This window comes from Stegostoma tigrinum, chromosome 11 (genome assembly GCF_030684315.1).
Source record: "Stegostoma tigrinum isolate sSteTig4 chromosome 11, sSteTig4.hap1, whole genome shotgun sequence".
Lineage (NCBI taxonomy): Eukaryota > Metazoa > Chordata > Chondrichthyes > Orectolobiformes > Stegostomatidae > Stegostoma > Stegostoma tigrinum.
The window spans coordinates 65,403,918-65,424,427 of record NC_081364.1 but is presented as its reverse complement, the minus strand read 5'-3'; the positions used below and the strand labels follow the sequence as shown (position 1 = coordinate 65,424,427).

The following is a 20,510-nucleotide window of genomic DNA, read 5'->3' as shown; positions in this document are numbered from 1 at the left end:
TAACATTATGTATAACATTTATATAAATGCCACTGTCACGGTTGCTTAGTGATTAGCACTCCTGCCTCACAGTGCCAGGAACCCGCGTTCAATTCCACCCTCGGGCGCCTGTCTGTGTGGAGTTTGCACATTCTCCCCATGTCTGCGTGGATTTCCTCCAGGTGCTCCAGTTTGCTCCCACAGTCCAAAGTGCAGAATAGGTGGATTGACCATGCTAAATTGCACATAGTGTTCAGGGATGTATAGATTCACTGGGTTATAGGGAGATGGGTTTGGGTGGGTGTTCTGAGGGTCAGTGTGGATTTGTTGGGCCAAAGGGCCTGTTTCCACACTGTGTAGGGATTCTATGGGGGCAAAAAGCAGTGACCCAGCATCAATCCTGACAGCACACCATTGGTCACTGGCCTCCAGTCCACAAAATAACCCTCCACCACCACCCTCTGCCTCCAACCTTTGAGTCAATTTTATATTCACATGATTAGCTCTCCCTATATTCCATGTGATCTAACCTTGCTATTCAGTCGACTGTGTGGAACCTTGTCAAGAACTTTGCTGAAGTCCATAGAGACACCATCCACTAGTTCTACACCATAAACATCAAGTAGTGAGAAAATGTCATAATGTAATCTAACTGGTACCTTTAATTCCCATATTAGTTTTTGAAGAACCATTCACTTGAGGGTTTGTGAATAGTCTAGGGCCTGTACCAAAAATGCAAACAGGTCAACAGTGTATCTTTACAGATATGGAAAAGACAATCTGATTTCAAGAAGCTATTTGTTTAAAGGCAGTTATAGCTGACATAGTGGTGGAAAACCTAATTCAGTTTTTTCACACATCAAGGGGTACTAATTCAATTAAAAACAGATCAGACTTCTAACTATATGTCTAAGCTTTTTCAGGAAATGTTCACCATCCCAGCTACAACGTAATTGAAGTCCACTGCCTATCATCAATAAACGCAAGAAGTTTTGGAGAGTTGACATTAGACTCCCAAAACGATGATTAAGATCCATTGTCAAGAATACCCATATGATTGGGACAAAGGGTTTCTTACTCTTTGCCACCAGAGATTTCCTAATGAATCTACTGGGTCTCGTTCATTCAAATAAATCTGTGGTGATGAGATAAAAGATTCATTAAAATTGGTTAAGTGTTTAATGCAACATGACAAGCCTTAAATGTTAGAGTACATGTCCATGTTTCTTCAGAGGCTCATAGGAACAAGCAAAATAGCATAGGACCGTTTGAAAACTTCACAAACAAAGATAAAAGATTGGGTACACAAACATGCTACAAGTAGAACATTTCAAGCACTTTACAAAGTGAACTTCTGAATGTGAGATTTAGTGGTCCTTACAAGGTAGTAATGAGGGTTAGAAAAGTGATGTATCTGATAGATACTCTTGATCGCAAGAAGAATTTGTTATGCCATATAAATATGTTGAAGCAATATCAACATTGGGAGGAAGAGAACAAAGTTCAAATCAACATGAATCCCAATGATGCACGCAATCCTGGAAGTTAAAACTAATCTATTTTAAAAATAACAATACTTAAGGTGAATAAAGCTTAAAAATCAACACTGCTCAAAACACAAAGGCCCTGAAACTAGTAAATCACTGATCCTAACACAGTCAATAAAGATAACAAAAATCCCAATAAGATCTAGAGTCCCTGCAATGAACATATCCCGAAAATATACACAGTCCATGTGATAAACACTTCTCCCAGTAACATACGTAGTCCCAGTGATTAATGCTCATCCCAGCAATATATACATATATAATCCCTGAGGTTAACATTAATTCCAGTAAGATGCAGTCACTGTGATTATCACTGATCCCTGTAATATACACAGTCCCAGTCATTAATACAAATCCCAGCGATACGCATGCCTTTGTGACTCACACTCATCTCAGTTATATGAACTAGGTAATCTCAGAAATATAAATAATCCCAGGGATTAGCACTATTATTGGCAGTAGACATTATGCCAGGGATTAACACAATTTTCCATAATATGGTACAGTTTCCATGATTGAGACTAAAACTTTGCACTCCCTGCGATTAACACTAATCCCAGTAAATAGTCCTTGCAATTAACAGTAAAATCAATGATATACGTAGTTCCTGTGCTTCACATTATTTTCAGAAATGTACACACTCCCAGTGATTTACAACCATTCCTGTAATAGCAATCCCTGTGACCAATGATATACACAGCAACTGTGATTAATACAAGCCCCAATCCCATTGATTAACGCTATAACATACAAAATCACTATGATCTGTACAAATCGCCAGTTAAATACACAGGTCCTGTGATTTGCCAAGATGCAGAGAAATTTCTTCATCCAGAATGATGTGCCTCTGGAATTCACTGCAACAGAAACCAGTTGAGGCCAAAACGTTGCATGCTTGCAAGAAGAAGTCAGACATTATTCTTCGCGGTATGAGAATGTGAACATTTTTTACTTTGAATGGTTAAATCAATAAGCTTTACTGGGACAATCTTGCACTCAGAGTTAAATTTCTCAACAAAATATACTGGATTATGGTCAGCATATACTACTGTCTCTTTGCAACCAAATCAGACACAGATGTCAAAACATTGAAGAGCAGATAATAATCCCAAAATCAACTTTTTGTACTTCTTCCAATGTTGGTTTAATTTCTTAGAAGTGTACCTCACTGGCTTCTCTATCCCTAATTCATCATCTTGCAATATGACTACATTGGGCAGTAGCATTAATTGCCATTTTGAAAAGCTTCATAAATTCGGACAACAAAAATTCATTCATTTATTAGCTTGGCCTTCATTTGCTCAAAGGCTGCTTAGCACTCTGCCGACCATACCACCATTGTCAATTTATTAACACATCTGTTAAAGATACAGATATTGTACTAGGTTCAGGGCCTTTGTGTTTTGAGCAGTGTTGATTTTTAAGCTTTATTCACCTTAAGTATTGTTATTTTTAAAATAGATTAGTTTTAACTTCCAGGATTGCGTGCATCATTGGGATTCATGTCGATTTGAACTTTGTTCTCTATTACTGAGATTATTGCTCAATATCTGCCACATCTTGACTGTTTTCCTAAAATTCTTTTTCCATAGAGTGACTCCTCAGACTCATCCTAATGCTGGTCTTCTGAAAAACTATTGTCGAAACCCTGATGGTGACAGTCACGGGCCCTGGTGTTACACCAGTGATCCCAAAGTGCAGTGGGATTATTGTGCCATTCGTACTTGCAGTAAGAGACTAACTGTCATTATTAACTGGCTGAATGGGGATCAGGGATTTAAATGTGTTTGTAATACAGGTCGGACAGTTATGATCACAGAATGAAATGCAAACTATTTCAGAGCTAGCATCCTGGAGAACAGGCTAATGTACAGGCTGTATACAGTATACAACTTTTCTTTCATCAGGGACAGGGAATGTCACATTTGTGTAGTAACATCTCATGTTACAGAGCTAGTGCCATTATATTACATTATCACAGATAATAGAGAAATCATTCTTGATTACTGAGATATTGCCATGCATTACTCACAATGCAGGGATAGAAATGCACATTGCAGAGATATTGCCATGCATTACACACAATGCAGGGATAGAAATGCACATTGCAGACACAGACATAGCATTGCATGTTACAGAGATAATGTATATTACAAAGATTGAGTAACACCTTACGGACACTGAGTTAACATTGCATTTCAGGTATAGTGTCACACATTACAGGCACAGGGACAGTATCACTCTGAAAGTTTCCACTAAAATTGGAGAATTTGGTGGCTCTGATTAAATTAATGTTAAAATTATTCTTGAAAAGTTAGATTAATAAATTAATAATTAATGGTCTAAGTCCTGAGTAAATGATCTCATTCTTGACCCATGCCCAACTACATTCCTCCCAAACTACTTACGCACTCTGAGCCCTGTGCTGATACGACCCTGTTTCCCCTCAAGTCCCAACACAATCCCTGCCCTCATTCTGAACGCATTCCTCTCTTTTCCCACCCCGGTCCTGAGCCCTTCACCTATTCCCCGACTCTGTACCTGATCACCCCTCTTTAATTTGCTGGGAGCCGATCCACCCTTCCCTGATTCTAGAACCTTCCTCCCGGCCCCACCCTAGAGGCTGACTTTGTCTGCCCTCACTCTAGACCCATTCCCTCCCTCCAAAACCCTTTGCCTGACCTGAACTGCCTCTGCTCCCCCCATTACCGGAGCTACCTGGTCTACTCAACACTACCTCACTTACTGGGATCCTTTCCACCCTATGCCTGGCACCCTCTCCTTAGCACCCTAACCCCTACTTTCTTGGCATTTTACCCACTTTACACACTCTACACACTCTATACACCTGGCACCTCACACCCTGATATCCTCCCCCCTCCCCCCCCAACTCCACACTACCCAACGGGCAACCTATATACCTCGCACCTTACTCCCTACCCACCTGGCACCCTCACCTCACACTTATCTGGTGTATTTACCATTTGACTGTGTGAGATTCTGGAATGTAAATTTCAGAATGTGGCAGCTGATTGTTGTGAAACGGGGGTGCGTGTGGAGTTTGCCTTCTAACAGTTCTGCACCATGAGAGAACTGTTGGAATGGAAGCACTCTGTCTTTCTGAAGAAAACCCTCATTTGGAAATATGGAGCTCTCTCTTTTCATTAAAAAAAAGAGCAGGAGGCACAAGATTGCATTGCCACTCTGAAAATTGGCACATTGTTCCACAGCACAGGACAAGAAATAGTGCCTACAGAGCAGGCACTGAGATGGGGTTCTGTATAACAGGCACAGAACATCTGAGATTACATTTGCTGCATTACTGTCGCAGAAATTGTATTATTTTACAAACTGGGAGATTTTCTGTAGTCTAGGACATTCACTGGGTGGGAACACTCTGGTTGTTTTGCTATTGGTGCCTTTTGTTGTGTTGTGAAAATAGGAAGGGACAGAGGCCTGATATTACAGCTCTCTGTTGCACTTTCCTCTTTCCTATGCCTGGTGATCAGTGATTGGCAGGTTGTTAGTATGGAAGGCGACTAACTCCCTACTCCTCTCAAATCATAGACACAAGGTCAAGGTTCCTCAGAGATCGCATTTGCAGAGAAATTTCCAGTCAAATTTATTCTAATTGTGCAACAATCATCTGTTTCAATTACAGAAGGACAGGCCAAATCAACAAACAAGGAGGATCCAGGTAACTGAGGATAGCAGCAGCTGAACTTACAATCAGAAGCAAAGAGAAAACAGAATATGTCTCCATGGTTATGTTGAGTAGCTTTGATTTCCCAGCAATCATCCATCCGGTCAAATTTATCAAGATTATTTTAAAGAAATGGGATGATGAGAAAATCTGGGATCGTTCTCTTTAGAGCAGAGAAGGTTGTGGAGAGATTTACTTGAGGTATCAAAATTATAGGTGTTCTTTGGTGGAGTAGACTGGGAGAAATTCTTTCCACTGGCAGAAGGGTCAGAAAGAGGGCTGTGCTTCCAAATTAAACATGTTGGTACTGGAACCCATAAGATCTTAATTCCTTTTTGGAAAAGGGTGGCATGGTGACAATAGGGCAGCCTGGTGGTTCAGTGGTTAGCACTGCTGCCTCACCCAGGACCCGGTTTGATTCCACCCTCAGGCGCCTGTCTGTGTGGAGTTTGCACATTCTCCCATGTCTGTGCGGGTTTCCTCTGGGTGCTCCAGTTACCTCCCACAGTCCAAAGACATGCAGTTTAGGTGGATTTAGGTGTTAAATTGCCCATAGTGTCCAGGGATGTGTAGTCTAGGTGGATTAGACATGGGAAATGAAGGGTTACAGGGATAAGGTAAGGGGTTAGGTTTGAGTGGTCTGCTCTTCAGAGGATCAGAATGGACTTAATGGGCCTAATGGCCTGCTTCTACACTGTGAGGATTGCATAATTCTATGATTCTAATGATGTCCCTTTCAGACAATCAACGTGTAAGTAAGCAAGTACTTGAATGTCAAGTTATGGCAGAGAGTCACAATCATTCTACGCTGTCACCCTAGGCATGGGATGTGTCTGGAGATTAAACTACATTGTGTGTACTAGTTTAGCTGTAAGTAAACTCGCAAGAGATCTTCATGTAAATGGAATACATTTACTTAATTAATATTATGGATAAATAGCACAAGAACATAACACAGAACATTTCTTAGCTGGGGTGTTGCCAGGATTGGAGAGATTCAGCTATGAAGAGATGAGATGGGTTGGGGTTGTTTTCCTTGGAGCAGAGGATGAAGGGATGTGATTGAGGTGTACAAAGCTCTTAGAGGCATTGACAGGGTAGATAGAGAGAAATCTTTTCCCTTAATGGAGGACCAATAATTGGGGGTATAATTTTAAAGTAAGGATCATGAGTTTTGGATAGGATTGGAAGAAAAGGTTTTTCACCCAGAAGGTGGTGAACAATCATCGAACAATTCGTCTAAAAGAGTAATAGAGGCAGGAACTCTCCAGACATTTAAGAAGTGTTTAGACGTGGCACTTGTGATGCCAAGGCAAACAAGGCTATGGGTCTAGCTTTGGAAACTGGGATTAGAACAGACAGATATTTGATGACAGACACAAACACAATGGGTTGAAAGTCCTCTTTCAATGCTATAAAATTCCATGACTCTATGACAATCCAAACGAGGGCCCCCACTCCCCTCATTTTCCAGTGATGACTATATCAGTGCTGCTGCCTGTTCTTGCCCTGACTGGAATAAAACCATCAATTTTGTTTACATTTTCCTCCCTCTTGTACCTTTTTGGTGGTCCATCAATGGTTCTTCCCTTCTCTTTCCATTCTTGACTTCAATATCTCATTTCTGGAGTTAATCTGTGAGCTAATAAACCCATTGACTTCCACAGCAACTTTAACTGTACTTGTTAATGTCCACTTACAGTAAGGATTCCATTCCATTCTCCCAGTGCCTCTGTCTCAACTGTCCTATTAATTAAACTTCTATTTCTGTAACCATTTCTTGTGTCCCCAAGCAAATATTCTGTGCCAATGTACACCAGACTTTGATGGGTTCTGTTCCATTTTCTACACCTCTACTCACTTTTCTACCCGTTTCTCCCAAACCATGCAAGGAACTTGGTAACAGGAAGAGGCCGTTTTGCCCCTTACTCCTTCTCTGATCTATGAACTAACTCCACATACCCACCTTGTATCCCTTTATCCCTTAATGCCAGTTATCCTTTAAGAACCAGTTTTTAAAAATCTATCAATCTCAGATTTTAAAATTAACAATTGATCTTGCATTAAGTCCTATTTGTGGAAGGGTGGTCCAAACTTCTGCCACCCTTTATGTGTTTGTTTCCTAATTGGGAATTTAGGGGAGGCGATGGCCTAGTGGTATTATTGCTGGACTGTTAATCCAGAGATCCAGATAACATTCTGAGGACCTGGGTTCAAATCCCACCATAGCAGATGGTGGAATTTGAACTCAATAAATTATCTGGAATTAACAGTCTAATGGTGACTATGAACCCATTGTCCATTATCAGGAAAAAATCCCAACTGGTTCAGTAATGTCCTTTAGGGAAGGAAACTGCCATCCTTACCTGATCTGGCCTACAAGTGACTCTAGACCCACAGCAATATAGTTGACTCTTAATTGTCCTCTGGGCATTTAGGGATGGACAATAAATGCTGCCTGGTCAGTGACACCCTCATCCTGTGAATGTGTAAAGGATTTTTTCTTCCAAATAGTCTGCCCCTCAATTTAGCCTATGTCCCCTACAACTAGACTCCCTAACCAGCAGAATATTTTTTATCTGTCTATCTCATAGTTTCATAATTGAACTTTTTGATTGAATCACTCATAAATGTTCTAAATTTCTGGAAAGACAGCCCCAATTTCAGTATTCTCTTATTAACTCATAGAATCCTCATATTGTTCTGGTAAAACCTACACTAAACTTCCAAGATCAATATCACTTTATCAAAGTGCAGTGCTTAGGATTACGCACAATGTCTCTCGGTGGTGTTATCAAAGTGTATAGCTGACCCAAGACCAAAATTCTATTAGACTTCTTGATTATTTTTGTTATCTTCATGACATTATAAAGATCTGTGCACCTGGACTCCAAAATTCCTTGGAGTTGAACTTTTTCTACATTTTCTTGATTTAGTAAGTATCCTGTTTGAGCATTTTTAGATCCAAAGTGGATGATTTCACACTTCCCTGTATCAAAACCTTTTGTCACTATTTTACTCATTCTCTCCATCAATTAATATCTCCTTGTTGTTTTGATACTTCTAGCTACACTGCACTACACACCTCTTTTTGATCTTTGGAAAACTTGCAAATGTGTTTTTCTATCCCATCATTGGCGTCATTAATAAAAAGAGTGAATAGCTGAGGACGCAACACAGATCCATGTGGGACATCCACTAGTCACGCGAGGGAACCTAACCATTGCCCTCTTGTTCCATTCCTCACAGTCAACCAGGTCAATAACTTGCCTTCAACTCCATGCACTTCACCAATAACTTGCCTTCAACTCCATGTGCTTCACCATTAGCTCTCAATGCCCAGAGAGGGACTTTATCACATGTCCTCAGGATGTCCACATTGTTCTATTGACATTCCCCCGACCACTATTTAATTACCTCCAACCTTCCATCTAACTCATGTGGATGGGTAGCTGTGCAGAAATTGGGAAATACTGAACAAGAAAAATATAGTATGTTTTGAAGCAGGTGTCTCTTTAAAAAGTATTCACATGAGGCCACGTGGAAGTCTTAAAGGGTCTGTCTATTCTAACAAATAGGTCATACATAGTCAAGGAACATAAAAAGGAACACTGTTTAAAATTTTTAATCATGTTTGTCAGTTATGACTTATCCACTTTCAAATCCAAGTTATGATATTCGGTCCCTTGCGAGGGGGGACATAGAGTCAGGATATGTGGAGTCAGTATGGATAGAGCTGAGAAATTCTAAGGGTAGAAAGACCCTAATGGGAGTTATCTACAGGCCCCCAAACAGTAGTCACAAGGTAGGGTGCAGGTTGAATCAAGAGTTGAAAATGGCCTGTCACAAAGGTATCACTACAGTTGTTATGGGAGATTTCAACATGCGGGTAGACTGGGAGAATCAGGATGGTACTGGACCCCAAGAAAGGGAGTTTGTAGAGTGCCTCCGAGATGGATTCTTAGAACAGCTTGTACTGGAGCCTACCAGGGAGGAGGCAATCCTGGATCTGGTGTTGTGCAATGAACCGGATTTGATCAGGGACCTCAAAGTAAAGGAGACATTAGGAGGTAGTGACTTATCATAATATGATAAGTTTTAATCTGCACTTTGAGAGGGAGAAGGGAGAATCGGAAGTGTCAGTATTGCAGTTGAATAAAGGGAATTATGGAGCTATGAGGGAGGAGCTGGCCAAAGTTCAGTGGTACAATACCCTCGCAGGGATGGCAATGGAACAACGATGGCAGGTATTTCTGGATATAATGCAGAAGGTGCAGGATCAGTTCATACCAAAGAGGAAGAAAGATCCTAAGGGGAGGCGGGGGCAGCCGTGGCTGACGGGGGAAGTTAAGGACTGTATAAAAATAAAACAGAAGTATAACATAGCAAAGATGAGTGGGAAGCCGGAAGACTGGGAAGCTTTTAAATAGCAACAGCGGATAACTAAAAAGGCAATACACAGAGAAAAAATGAGCTATGAAGGAAAACTGGCCAAAAATATAAAGGAGGATAGTAAAAGGTTTTTTAGGTATGTGAAAAGAAAAAAAAACGGTTACGACTAAAATTGGGCCCTTGAAGTCAGAAACGGGTGAATTTATTATGGGGAGCAAAGAAATGGCAGATGAGTTGAATAGGTACTTTGGATCTGTCTTCACTAGGGAAGATACAAGCAATCTCCCAGATGCAGTAGTGGCTGAAGGACCGAGGGTAATGGACGAACTGAAGGGTATTTATATTAGGCAGGAAATGGTGTTAGATAGACTATTAGGTCTGAAGGCTGATAAGCCCCCGGGACCTGATGGTCTGCATCCCAGGGTACTTAAGGAGGTGGATCTAGAAATTGTGGACGCGTTGGTAATTATTTTCCAAGGTTCTATGGATTCAGGATCACTTCCTGCGGATTGGAGGGTGGCAAATGTTGTCCCACTTTTCAAGAAAGGAGGGAGAGAGAAAACAGGAAATTACAGACCGGTTAGCCTGACGTTAGTGGTGGGAAAGATGCTGGAGTCAATTATAAAAGATGAAATTACGACTCATTTGGATAGCAGTAACAGAATAGGTCAGAGTCAGCATGGATTTATGATGGGGAAATCGTGCTTGACTAATCTTCTGGAATATTTTGAGGATGTATCTATGAAGATAGATAAGGGAGAGCCAGTGGATGTAGTTTACCTGGACTTTCAGAAAGCCTTTGATGAAGTCCCGCATAGGAGATTGGTGAACAAAATTAGGGCACATGGTATTGGGGGCAAAATACTGAGTTGGATTGAAAATTGGCTGGCTGACAGGAAGCAAAGAGTAGTGATAAACGGATCCCTTTCGGAATGGCAGGCAGTGACCAGTGGGGTACCACAAGGTTCGGTACTGGGACCGCAGCTGTTTACAATATATATTAATAATATAGATGAAGGTATTAGAAGTAATATTAGCAAATTTGCTGATGACACAAAGTTGGGTGGCAGTGTGAAATGTGAGGAGGATGTTATGAGAATACAGGGTGACTTGGACAGGCTAGATGAGTGGACAGATGCATGGCAGATGCAGTTTAATGTGGATAAATGTGTGGTTATACACTTTGGTGGCAAGAACAGGAAGGTAGATTACTATCTCAATGGAGTCAAGTTAGGTAAAGGGGAAGCACGACGAGATCTAGCTGTTCTTGTACATCAGTCAATGAAAGCAAGCATGCAGGTACAGCAGGTAGTGAAGAAAGCTAATAGCATGCTGGCCTTCATCACAAGAGGAATTGAGTATAGGGGCAATGAGGTCCTTCTGTAGCTGTACAGGGCCCTGGTGAGACCGCACCTGGAGTATTGTGTGCAGTTTTGGTTTCCCAATTTGAGGAACGACATTCTTGCTATTGAGGGAGTGCAGCGTAGGTTCACAAGGTCAATTCCCAGAATGGCGGGACTATCAAATGTTGAAAGATTGGAGCGACTGGGCTTGTATACTCTTGAGTTTAGAAGGATGAGAGGGGATCTGATTGAGATGTATAAGATTATTCAGGGATGGGACACTGTGGAGGCAGGAAGCATGTTTCCGCTGATGGGTGAGTCCAGGACCAGAGGACACAGTTTAAAAATAAGGGGTAGGCCATTTGGAACAGAGTTGAGGAAAAACGTCTTCACCCAGAGAGTGGTGGATATATGGAATGCTGTGCCCCAGAAGGCAGTGGAGGCCAACTCTCTGGATGCTTTCAAGAAAGAGATAGACAGAGCTCTTAAAGATAGTGGAATCAAGGGTTATGGGGATAAGGCAGGAACAGGATACTGATTGTGGATGATCAGCCATGATCATAACGAATGGTAGTGCTGGCTCGAAGGGCCAAATGGCCTACTCCAGCACCTATTGTCTATTATCTATTCTCTCTCTGACCATGTGAAATTTTTTGAGGTTTTTAGTGTTAATTACAGAAAATTCCCATTCGTAGATGTTAGATTAACCGGTCTAAAGTTACCTGTTTCCCTCACTCCCTTTTCTTAAATAGTGAAGTAATGTGCAGAATAAAGGAACGATCCCTGAATGGAGAGAATTTTATGACACTAATTAATTATCACCCATAATATCTTCAGCCCATTTCCTTTAAAATACTGGAATGCAAATCATGTTGACTTGGAAATTTTTCTAGTGCTAGTATTTCCTTCAGTACTGTTAAATTGCATTCAGTAATTATGGTGAATTCCCAATTGAAGAATAGTTCTTTCAGTATGTGTTGATCTCTTTCACTGCTGTTAATACTGACACAAGCAATAATTCAGCATGTATGCCATTTCCTTATTGTCATTGACTCTGTCACTGTTACTAGTTTATGGGGCCCACAATAATGTTTATCACCACTTTTCTTCTGCTATGATTGGAAAATATTTGTGTGTTGTGTTGATATACCTCACCGCTTTCTTCTCATACTCCTTTTTAAATTTTAGTATCTGTTTTGTGGCCCTTTGTTGTTATTTGTATCACTCCCTTTGCCAAGATTCATGCTACTTTTTACACTTGCATGTTTTATGTTTTAATCTTATGCTGTCCCTCAGCTCTTTAGTCATCCCTGGCCGATCTTGTTGACAAGTAGAGTACTTGTCTCCCTATGGTTATGCAAGATGACTGTACTTTTAATACCAAGGTGTAGTCCTACTCCACAATGACTCTAAATTTAGTGTAAGTGTGTAATTTTGCATCATACTGACTGCACTTTTTATATCACGGTGTGATCCTGCACCATGATAACTGTACCTTTAACATCAGTTTATATTCCTACCTCACAGTGACGATACCTTTATTAGCAGGGTGTCATCACCGAGCACAATGACTGTGCCTCAAATATCAGGATGTTTCTCCACTTCACAATGACCGTAAGTTTGATACAATAATGTGGTTCAACTCCATAATAATTATACTTTAATACCAGGGTATAATATTACCCCATGATGACTGCTCCTTTAATTTCATGGTGTAGTTCATTACTAGGATAACCATAACTCTCATATTAGGGTATAGTCTGACTTTACAGTAACTACCTTTAATACCAGTAATAGTTCTCCTCTATGGAGTTTCGAGAGGTGAATTGACCCTGGGGATTTTCCTATTTCTTGTTCCCTGGCTTGTGTGCCAAGACTGGGTTGAGTAAGCAGCCCCTGGGGTCAGTTCACTCCCTGTGCTTTGGATGAGTGTGTGTTGTATTTAATGCTGGCTTCTGTACCCCTTTTAGCCTTAGTCGAATTTGAGTCCTGTGGTAGGCGGGAAGACCGGACAGTTGAAAACAAAAAGAGTCGAATATTAAAAGGCGTACCTGGTAACTCCCCCTGGACTGTGAGCCTTCGCAACAGGTAATCTGACCAGGTGGTGGTCTGTTTCCAAAATGCCTGTACCTTTGCTATCAGTATATATGCCTAACCCATGTATCTTCAGTACCTGATTATAGGTTTCCAAGGTTATAGATTGTACTCCGTGAGCTCCTTCAAACAATGGCATCACTCTGCATGGATAGAGAGAATTTCTAGGTCTGAATGTTTTGCCTATTTGTGACTCTCAGCTGTGGTCATGAAAACCAATGTTCATTTCTCAGGTGGCAGAGCCTGTCTCTTCACTTTACAACAGTTCACTATTTCACCAAATATTTGATTCACAGAGGCAAGAATTAGAATGAGTTCCTGTGTGTGATGTTGCCTCACCTCAGCAGCTATGGCCCATGAAACTCCAGTGGAGTCTGAAGCTGAAGATAGGTGTAATGGTGGGCAACATCTCCAGCCAGACTCTATGACAGAAGTGGACTGTGAGGGATAAAAAAAACATATGTTGCATCAACAAAGTGGTGTGATTTTAATTGTTTTTGAATACTTACACTTATTACATATAAAATTATTGAAAATGGTGATTTCAGCAATTTTGGTTTCCTGGAATCTTCTGGTCCTGGAGATTTTGGGCCTGGAGTTGGGAAGGGTATGTAATTAGGTAAGATAATAAAGGACCAGAATCTTGCTGCCTTCACCATTTCGCCTGAATTATGTCCTAGGCACGATGGCCCTGAACTGCCAACGGAGGCCCTTACGTGGCCATTAAATTACCATATAAGGCCTACTCACGCTGGTGCTCCAAATGCTTCAACTCTAGAAATGACCAAAAAAAAACTGGTTAACCAGCACAAACTTGCTGGCAGTTAGTGGAGGTCCCTCAGTCTCACGAGTGCACAACTGAGCAACTGCTCTCAGGGCAGTAGGGTGGGATGCTAAGAACGCTTCCCTGTTTCCAAACAGCCTCCCCAAGACTCCATGCCACCAAATCCCACATCTCCCTGTGATCACTCCCCTATCCTAAAGTAATGCACCAAAATATTAATATAAAACAAAAAACCTTGGATGCTGGAGATCAGAAACAAAAGCAGAAATTTCTGGAGAAACTCAGCAGGTCTGGCAGCATCTGTGGGGTGAAAGCAACGTTAACATTTCGGGTCCAGTGACTCTTCATCAGAGCTGGTGGCAGCTAGGAAAAAGTAGTATTTATGCTGAAGATGGGGTTGGACAGTGTGGGTTGGGGTGGAGCGAATGTGAGCTGATAGCTGGAGCCGGAGCCCAGAGAGAGAGAGAGACATAAAAGAGGATTGGCTGACTGGCAGAAGGCAGAGACTAGGGATAAAAGAGTCTTTTTCAGGGTGGCAGCCAGTGACTAGTGGAGTTTTGCTAAGGTCCAGGTTTGGGCCACAACTATTCACTTATACATTAACGAAGGAACTGAGGGCAATATTGCCAAGTTTGCAGATGATATAAAGGTAGGTGGGGGGACAGGTAGCGTTGAGGAATTGGGAAGGCTGCAGAAGGATTTGAACAGGTTAGCCGCATGGATAAAGAAGTGGCAGATGGAATACAGGGAGTGAAAGTGTGAGGTTAAGTATTTTGGTGGGAAGAACAGAGAGCACTTTAATTCATTCATGGGATGAGGGCGTCACTGGCTAGGCAGCAATTATTGCCCGTTCCTAGGTGTAGAATATTTTCTAAATGTGTAAACGTTTTGGAAATCTGAAGTAGAAAGTCACTTGGGAGTCTTAGTTCAGGATTCTCTTAAGGTAAATATAGCGGGTGAAAGGCAAATGTAATGTTAGCACTCATTTTGAGACAGCTAGAATAAAAGACCAGAGATGTACTGCTGAGGTTTTATAATGCAGTGGTCAGATTGCATTTGGAATATGGCGAGCAGTTTTGGGCCCCGTATCTAGGGAACGATGTGCTGAAGTTGGAGGGTATCCACAGGAGGTTTACAAGAATGATCCAGGAGATGAAGAGCTTGTCAAATGAGGAATGATTGAAGACTCCAGGTCTTGGACGTCATGGTGTTTAGAAGGATAAGGGGGAAATTCTGATTGAAATTTCTGCAATACTGAGAGGCCTGGATACAGTAATATGGAGAAGATGTTTCCAGTTGTATGAGAGACAAGGACTGAGCGCACAGCCTCCAAGTGAAAGGGTGACTCTTTAGAACTGGGATGAGGAGGAATTTCTTCAGCCAGGGTGTCGTTTGTCTGGGGAACTCATTGCTGCAGAAGGCTGTGGAGGCCAAATCATTGAGCACCTTTAAGACAGCAATAGATAGGTTCTGATTAATAAGGGATCAAGGATTACAGAGAGAAGGCAGGAGAATGGGATTGAGAAACACATCAGCCATGATCAAATGGCGCAGCAGACTTGATGGGCCAAATGGTCTCAATCTGCTTTTGTATGTTATGGCCTCATAGAAAGGCAGAGGTAAACAGGGAGATTATGGATAGCAGGCCAGGACAGGAGAAAAAAATGGTTGAATAAGTGTCAATAAGACCTAAGAGTAGGAGAAAATGGGTTAGTTGTACTGAATGCAACCCATATGATGCGATAATGGACCTAGGAGAATGTGGGAATGGGTGACCGTGCTGAAAGCAACCTATTTCACAACAGGATTGGGTTTGGGATGGAATCATGCTCTAAAGTTAATGAGCTTGATGTTGAGTCCCAGATGCTGTGGGGTCCCCAAGCGGAAGATGAGACATTCTTTGAGCTTGCTGGTGGCCAGTATAATACCAGAGTTGGAGATGGTTCTGGTGAAGATGAGGCCAGGGGGGAGATTGGAAGTGAAATTGCTCAGTCTTTCCAGTTCAGAACGAGAGAGGGAAGCAGAACCAATGATGTCATTGATGTACCAGAGAAAGAATTGTGCATGGGAACCTGTATAAGTTTGGTGATACGCCAAGCCATGGCTAATTCCATGGCACTGCTGAATATGGGAGCTTCAGCTTCTGATTGGCTGCCTGCTATTGCTTGGGCTCCAATTATAGTAGAAATCTCACTGACAACCAAACATATGCCAAATGCAGGAATATATTGTGGTTTTCAGAACCTAACAGGATGTGTGTTTCCCTCCAATCATCTCTCCACCTTTTAACTTTCATTCAAAGGCAAGAAAATCTGGTCCTTGTTTTTATACGATCTGTCTTCCACCTTTCTCTTCTGTTTCTCAGTGTTTCTGTCTCCATTTCTGAAATAGGTTTATTAATATCCAATATAAACCCTCTTAACTTCCAAAAATATCTGAGAGACTCACTCACACTCAGCTTCCTTTAAGGATATTATTCCTTGCTCCTGTAAAACCTATTCCCCTTCCCCCACAATACCTTGACAGAACCTCTACCTCCATCCATTCAGATTCCTGCACTTCTGCTCTTAGCCATTCCTCTGGTTCCCAGATTTAAGATAGGGTTCTCCCTTGTCCTCACCTTCCGACTAAACTTGATTTGTTACATCATCTTCTGTCACTTCCATCACCTCCGTCATGATGTAGCTATCAAATCTATCTAATGTGCCCTCCTTTCTGGTATTCTGAAGGGATTTCTACCTCCAAGACACCCTGGTCCACTCCTCCATCAACCCCCCCACCCCCCGCTGCTTTGTGTGCTCCTCATGCAAGCACAGAAATTCCAGGATTTCGCCTTTACCTTCCTCTTTTTCTCAACCCCCGGGCTCAAACATACCTTCCATGTAAAACAGAGACTTCCTTGTATTTGTTTCAATTCAGAATCCTTGTTTGTTGTTGCTGATGCAGTCTGTCCCACATTTGGAAGCCCAAGCATCAATCGATCACTTTGCTGGACATCTCAAACTTGCCGCTCCCCTAGCTAAACTCTTCCAGTACGGCCACAACACTGGGCATCATCCTGACAATTTAGAAAATTGCCCAGGCATGTCCTGTTCATAAAAAGCAGGACAAATCCAACATGACCAATTACGGCTCCATCATTTTACTCTCGATCATTAGTAAAGTGATGGAAGGTGTCATCAACAGTGTTATCAAACAGCACCAGCTCAGCAATAACCTGCTCAGTGACACCCAGTTTGGGTTCTGCCAGGACCACACAGCTCATGACCTCATTATAATTTTGGTTCAAATATGGACAAAAGAGCTGAATTCCAGAGGTGAGGTGAGAGTCACAGCCCTTGACATTAAGGCTACATTTGACCGAGTGGGGCATCAAAGGCCCTAGCAAAGCTGGAATCAATGTGTATCTCAAGGCAAACTCTCTGGCGATTGGAGTCATACCTATCACATATGAAGATGGTCATAGTTGTTGTAGGTCAGTCATCTCAACTCCAGGACATCTCTGCAGGAGTTCCTTGGGGTAGTGTCCTACACCCAAATATCTTCAGCTGCTTCATCAATGACCTTCCCTCCATGATAAGGTCAGAAATGGAGATGTTTGCCAATGATTGCAAAATGTTCGGCATCATTTGCAATTCCTCAGACATTGAAGCAGTCCATGTTCAAATGCAACATGATCTGGACAATATCCAGGCTTGGATTGACATGTGCACCACACAAATAACAGGCTATGGTCATCACCAATAAGAGACAATCTAACCACTGCCTCTTGATGTTTAATGGCATTACCATCACTGAATCTCACAATATCAACATCCTGGGGGCTATCATTGACGAGAAGCTCAACAGGACTCTCCATATAAACACAGTGGCTACAAGAGCAGGTCAGAGGCTAGGAATACTGCGGCATGTAATTCATCTTCTAACTCCCCAAAGCCTGTCCACCGTCTACAAGGCAGAAGTCAGGAATGTGCTGGAAAACTCCTCACTTTCCTAGGTGGGTGCAGCTCCAACAACACTCAAGACGCTTGACACTATCCAGGACAAAGCAGCCTGCTTGATTGGAACTACATCCACAAACATCCACTCTCTCCACCACTAATGCTTAGTAGCAGCAGTGTTGTACTATCTACAAGATGCACTGCAGCAATTCGCCAAAGATCTTCAGACAGTGCCTTCCAAGCCCATGACCACTTCCATCTAGAAGAACAAGAGCAACAGTTATATGGGAACACTACCACCTTCAATTTCCCCTCCAAGCCACTCACCATCCTGACTTGGATATATATCACTGTTCCTCACTGTTGCTGGGGCAAAATCCTGAAATTCCCTCCCAAATGGCATTGTGGGTCAACCAATAGCCAGTGGACTGCAGCAAGAAGGCAGCTCACCACTACCTTCATAAGGGTAGTTAGGGATGGGCAATAAATGCTGACTAGCCAGTGATGCCCACAGCCCACAAATGAATAAATAATTTTAAAAAAAATTATGTGTGGCCCAGCATTCCCATGCAATCGCCTGTCATTGCAAATTCTCTATCTGACTCCTACACTGACCTCTCTGCCCTCAGCATCCTATACTCTTCTAATGAAGCTTAGTGAGGAACACTAGTTCATTAAGCAGGCTGTTTACAGACTCCTGGACTCAACACTGAGTTCAGCAATTTCAGATCAATACCACCGGGTCCATTTTATTGTATTTTTATTTCTTTAAGGATTTTTTTTAGCTCTCAGGCTTGGATAATTCTCATTATTTCCAATCACGCCTCCTTTAGACCCATCCTTCGTTTCTTGTCTCATTACCATCACATTCTGCTGTGCGCCATCATCAAGTCATAGAGCATTACACCACAGAAACAGACTCATTGGTCCAACTAGTCCATGCTGACCATGTTCTCAAACTAATCCAGCCCCACCTGCCTGCATTTGGCCCACATCCCTCCAAACCTTTCCAATTGATGTACTTATCTAAATATCTTTTAAACATTGTATCTGGACTTGCATCAGTACTTCCTCTAGCAGTTCATTCCATACACAAGCTAGTCTCTGTGTAATAAAGTTGTTCCCTTGTGACCTTTTTAAAATTTTCTCCTCTCACCCAAAAAATATACCCCCTGGTTTTGACCTCCCTAACCCTAGAGAAAAGACCGTTGCTATTCACTGTATCTATGCCCCTCATGATTTTGTAAACTTCTGTAAGGCCACCTTGCAACCTCCAATGCTCCAGCGAAAAAAAAGTCACAGCCTATCCAGCGTCTCCTTATAACTCAAACCCTCAGTTCCCAGCGACATCCTTGTAATTCTCTTCTGAACTGCCTCCTGTTTTCCACTCTATTGCAGGGCGTTTCTTGTGATTTCCACCCAATGTTTCATCTGCCCCTGTGCTTGAGTTAAACCAGTTTGGTACTTAATGCTTTCCGTTCCTTCTTGTCACCCTAAAATATCGCTTTTCTCACGTTCTCCACAACTAATGTCTTCTTTGCTTCCCAACATTTTCTGTTTTTCATCTCAGATTTTCAGTCCTGCATTGTTTCACTGCTGTCTTCCATGAGGGAAAAGACTGTTTGATTGACAGTTAAGGATCACCAGGTCAATATGGTTGAATCCAATCGGTGTCGGAAGGTGGTACCTGGCGAGCTGGGCCCAACTGGCTAGAAAATAGCAGGAACTGCAGGCTGTTGATCGGTGCAGTTAAAAGTGGGACATCCTGTGATAAGGCACCAGGAAACAGAGTTGTCAGTCCAATTGAGGAGGTGGGTGGTGGGGGTGGGGAGTGCATATTTCTTCCTTGTTCTCTTTCTCTGTTGTGCCAATTCTGTTGATTTTCCTTGAATACATATTTAAGTTGTATTTCACTTTCTTTCCAGGGAAGGGAAGCATTTTTGTGGCGGGACCCTTGTGCGCAGGAATTGGATCATCAGTACCAAGCAGTGTTTTTCCTCCTGGTACGATCAGACTGTTTATTGCATTGAGCTCTAATTGTCCAGGAATGTCCTGCCACCGCAATTTTGATGTGGGTTTGGCGATAGGCCTCATAAGGTGCCATGGGGCTGTAAACATGAGCAGTCAAACCTTCATGGGTGAATGCACCATGCAAAGTGGCACTGAGCCAAACACATAAGATCCTGCTTTACCCCACTGATCTCAGTTGGCGACAGGCATATTTGAGATGACCAAGGTACCAACGTTGGGATGGGGTTGGGGGAAAAATCAACATCATTGGGCAGTCAAGACGTCCCAAACTGGCATGGGCCAGGCACTCAACTCCTTCCCCAGCCTGACGGATGTCTAATTCACCGGGGTGACCATTGCAGCAAGATACCCTCTAGTGGGTACTTGTAGAGAGGCTTTGTTGGTTAGGAATGACATCAACTCCTGCCGTTTAGTCAGGAACTAGTGAGGTGGCTGGAAACTTCAATAGGAATGAGCTAACATCATAGAGAATATTATCCTATTCCCCTCCTTCACTGACCCTGCAATAATTTGTGTGTGTATACCAGAATTACAAAGGGCAAGCAGGACTGACTTTGCTCAGAAGGCCCCTCCGCCCCACGCCACCCCATGGTACCAGCCCAGACCCAGACTGTCTGGTAAAATGTAATTTTAAGGACCATACTTTTCTGTGAGGGGTTCAGCCCTTTATATTAGTGAAGGAAATCCCCCAAAGTT

The 20,510-nt window shown here is 42.3% G+C and overlaps 1 protein-coding gene across 1 annotated transcript in view; it reads left to right on the top strand.

Annotated features, from left to right (window-relative positions):
* mst1 (macrophage stimulating 1) overlaps positions 1-20,510 on the top strand; it is a 75,766-nt gene that overhangs the window by 48,155 nt on the left and 7,101 nt on the right. Inside the window, exons 11-14 of the mRNA XM_048547729.2 lie at positions 3,119-3,255; positions 5,188-5,223; positions 12,935-13,052; positions 19,709-19,786. Of these exons, the coding sequence (XP_048403686.1) occupies positions 3,119-3,255; positions 5,188-5,223; positions 12,935-13,052; positions 19,709-19,786 (369 nt within the window). The remainder of the gene's footprint in view (positions 1-3,118; positions 3,256-5,187; positions 5,224-12,934; positions 13,053-19,708; positions 19,787-20,510) is intronic.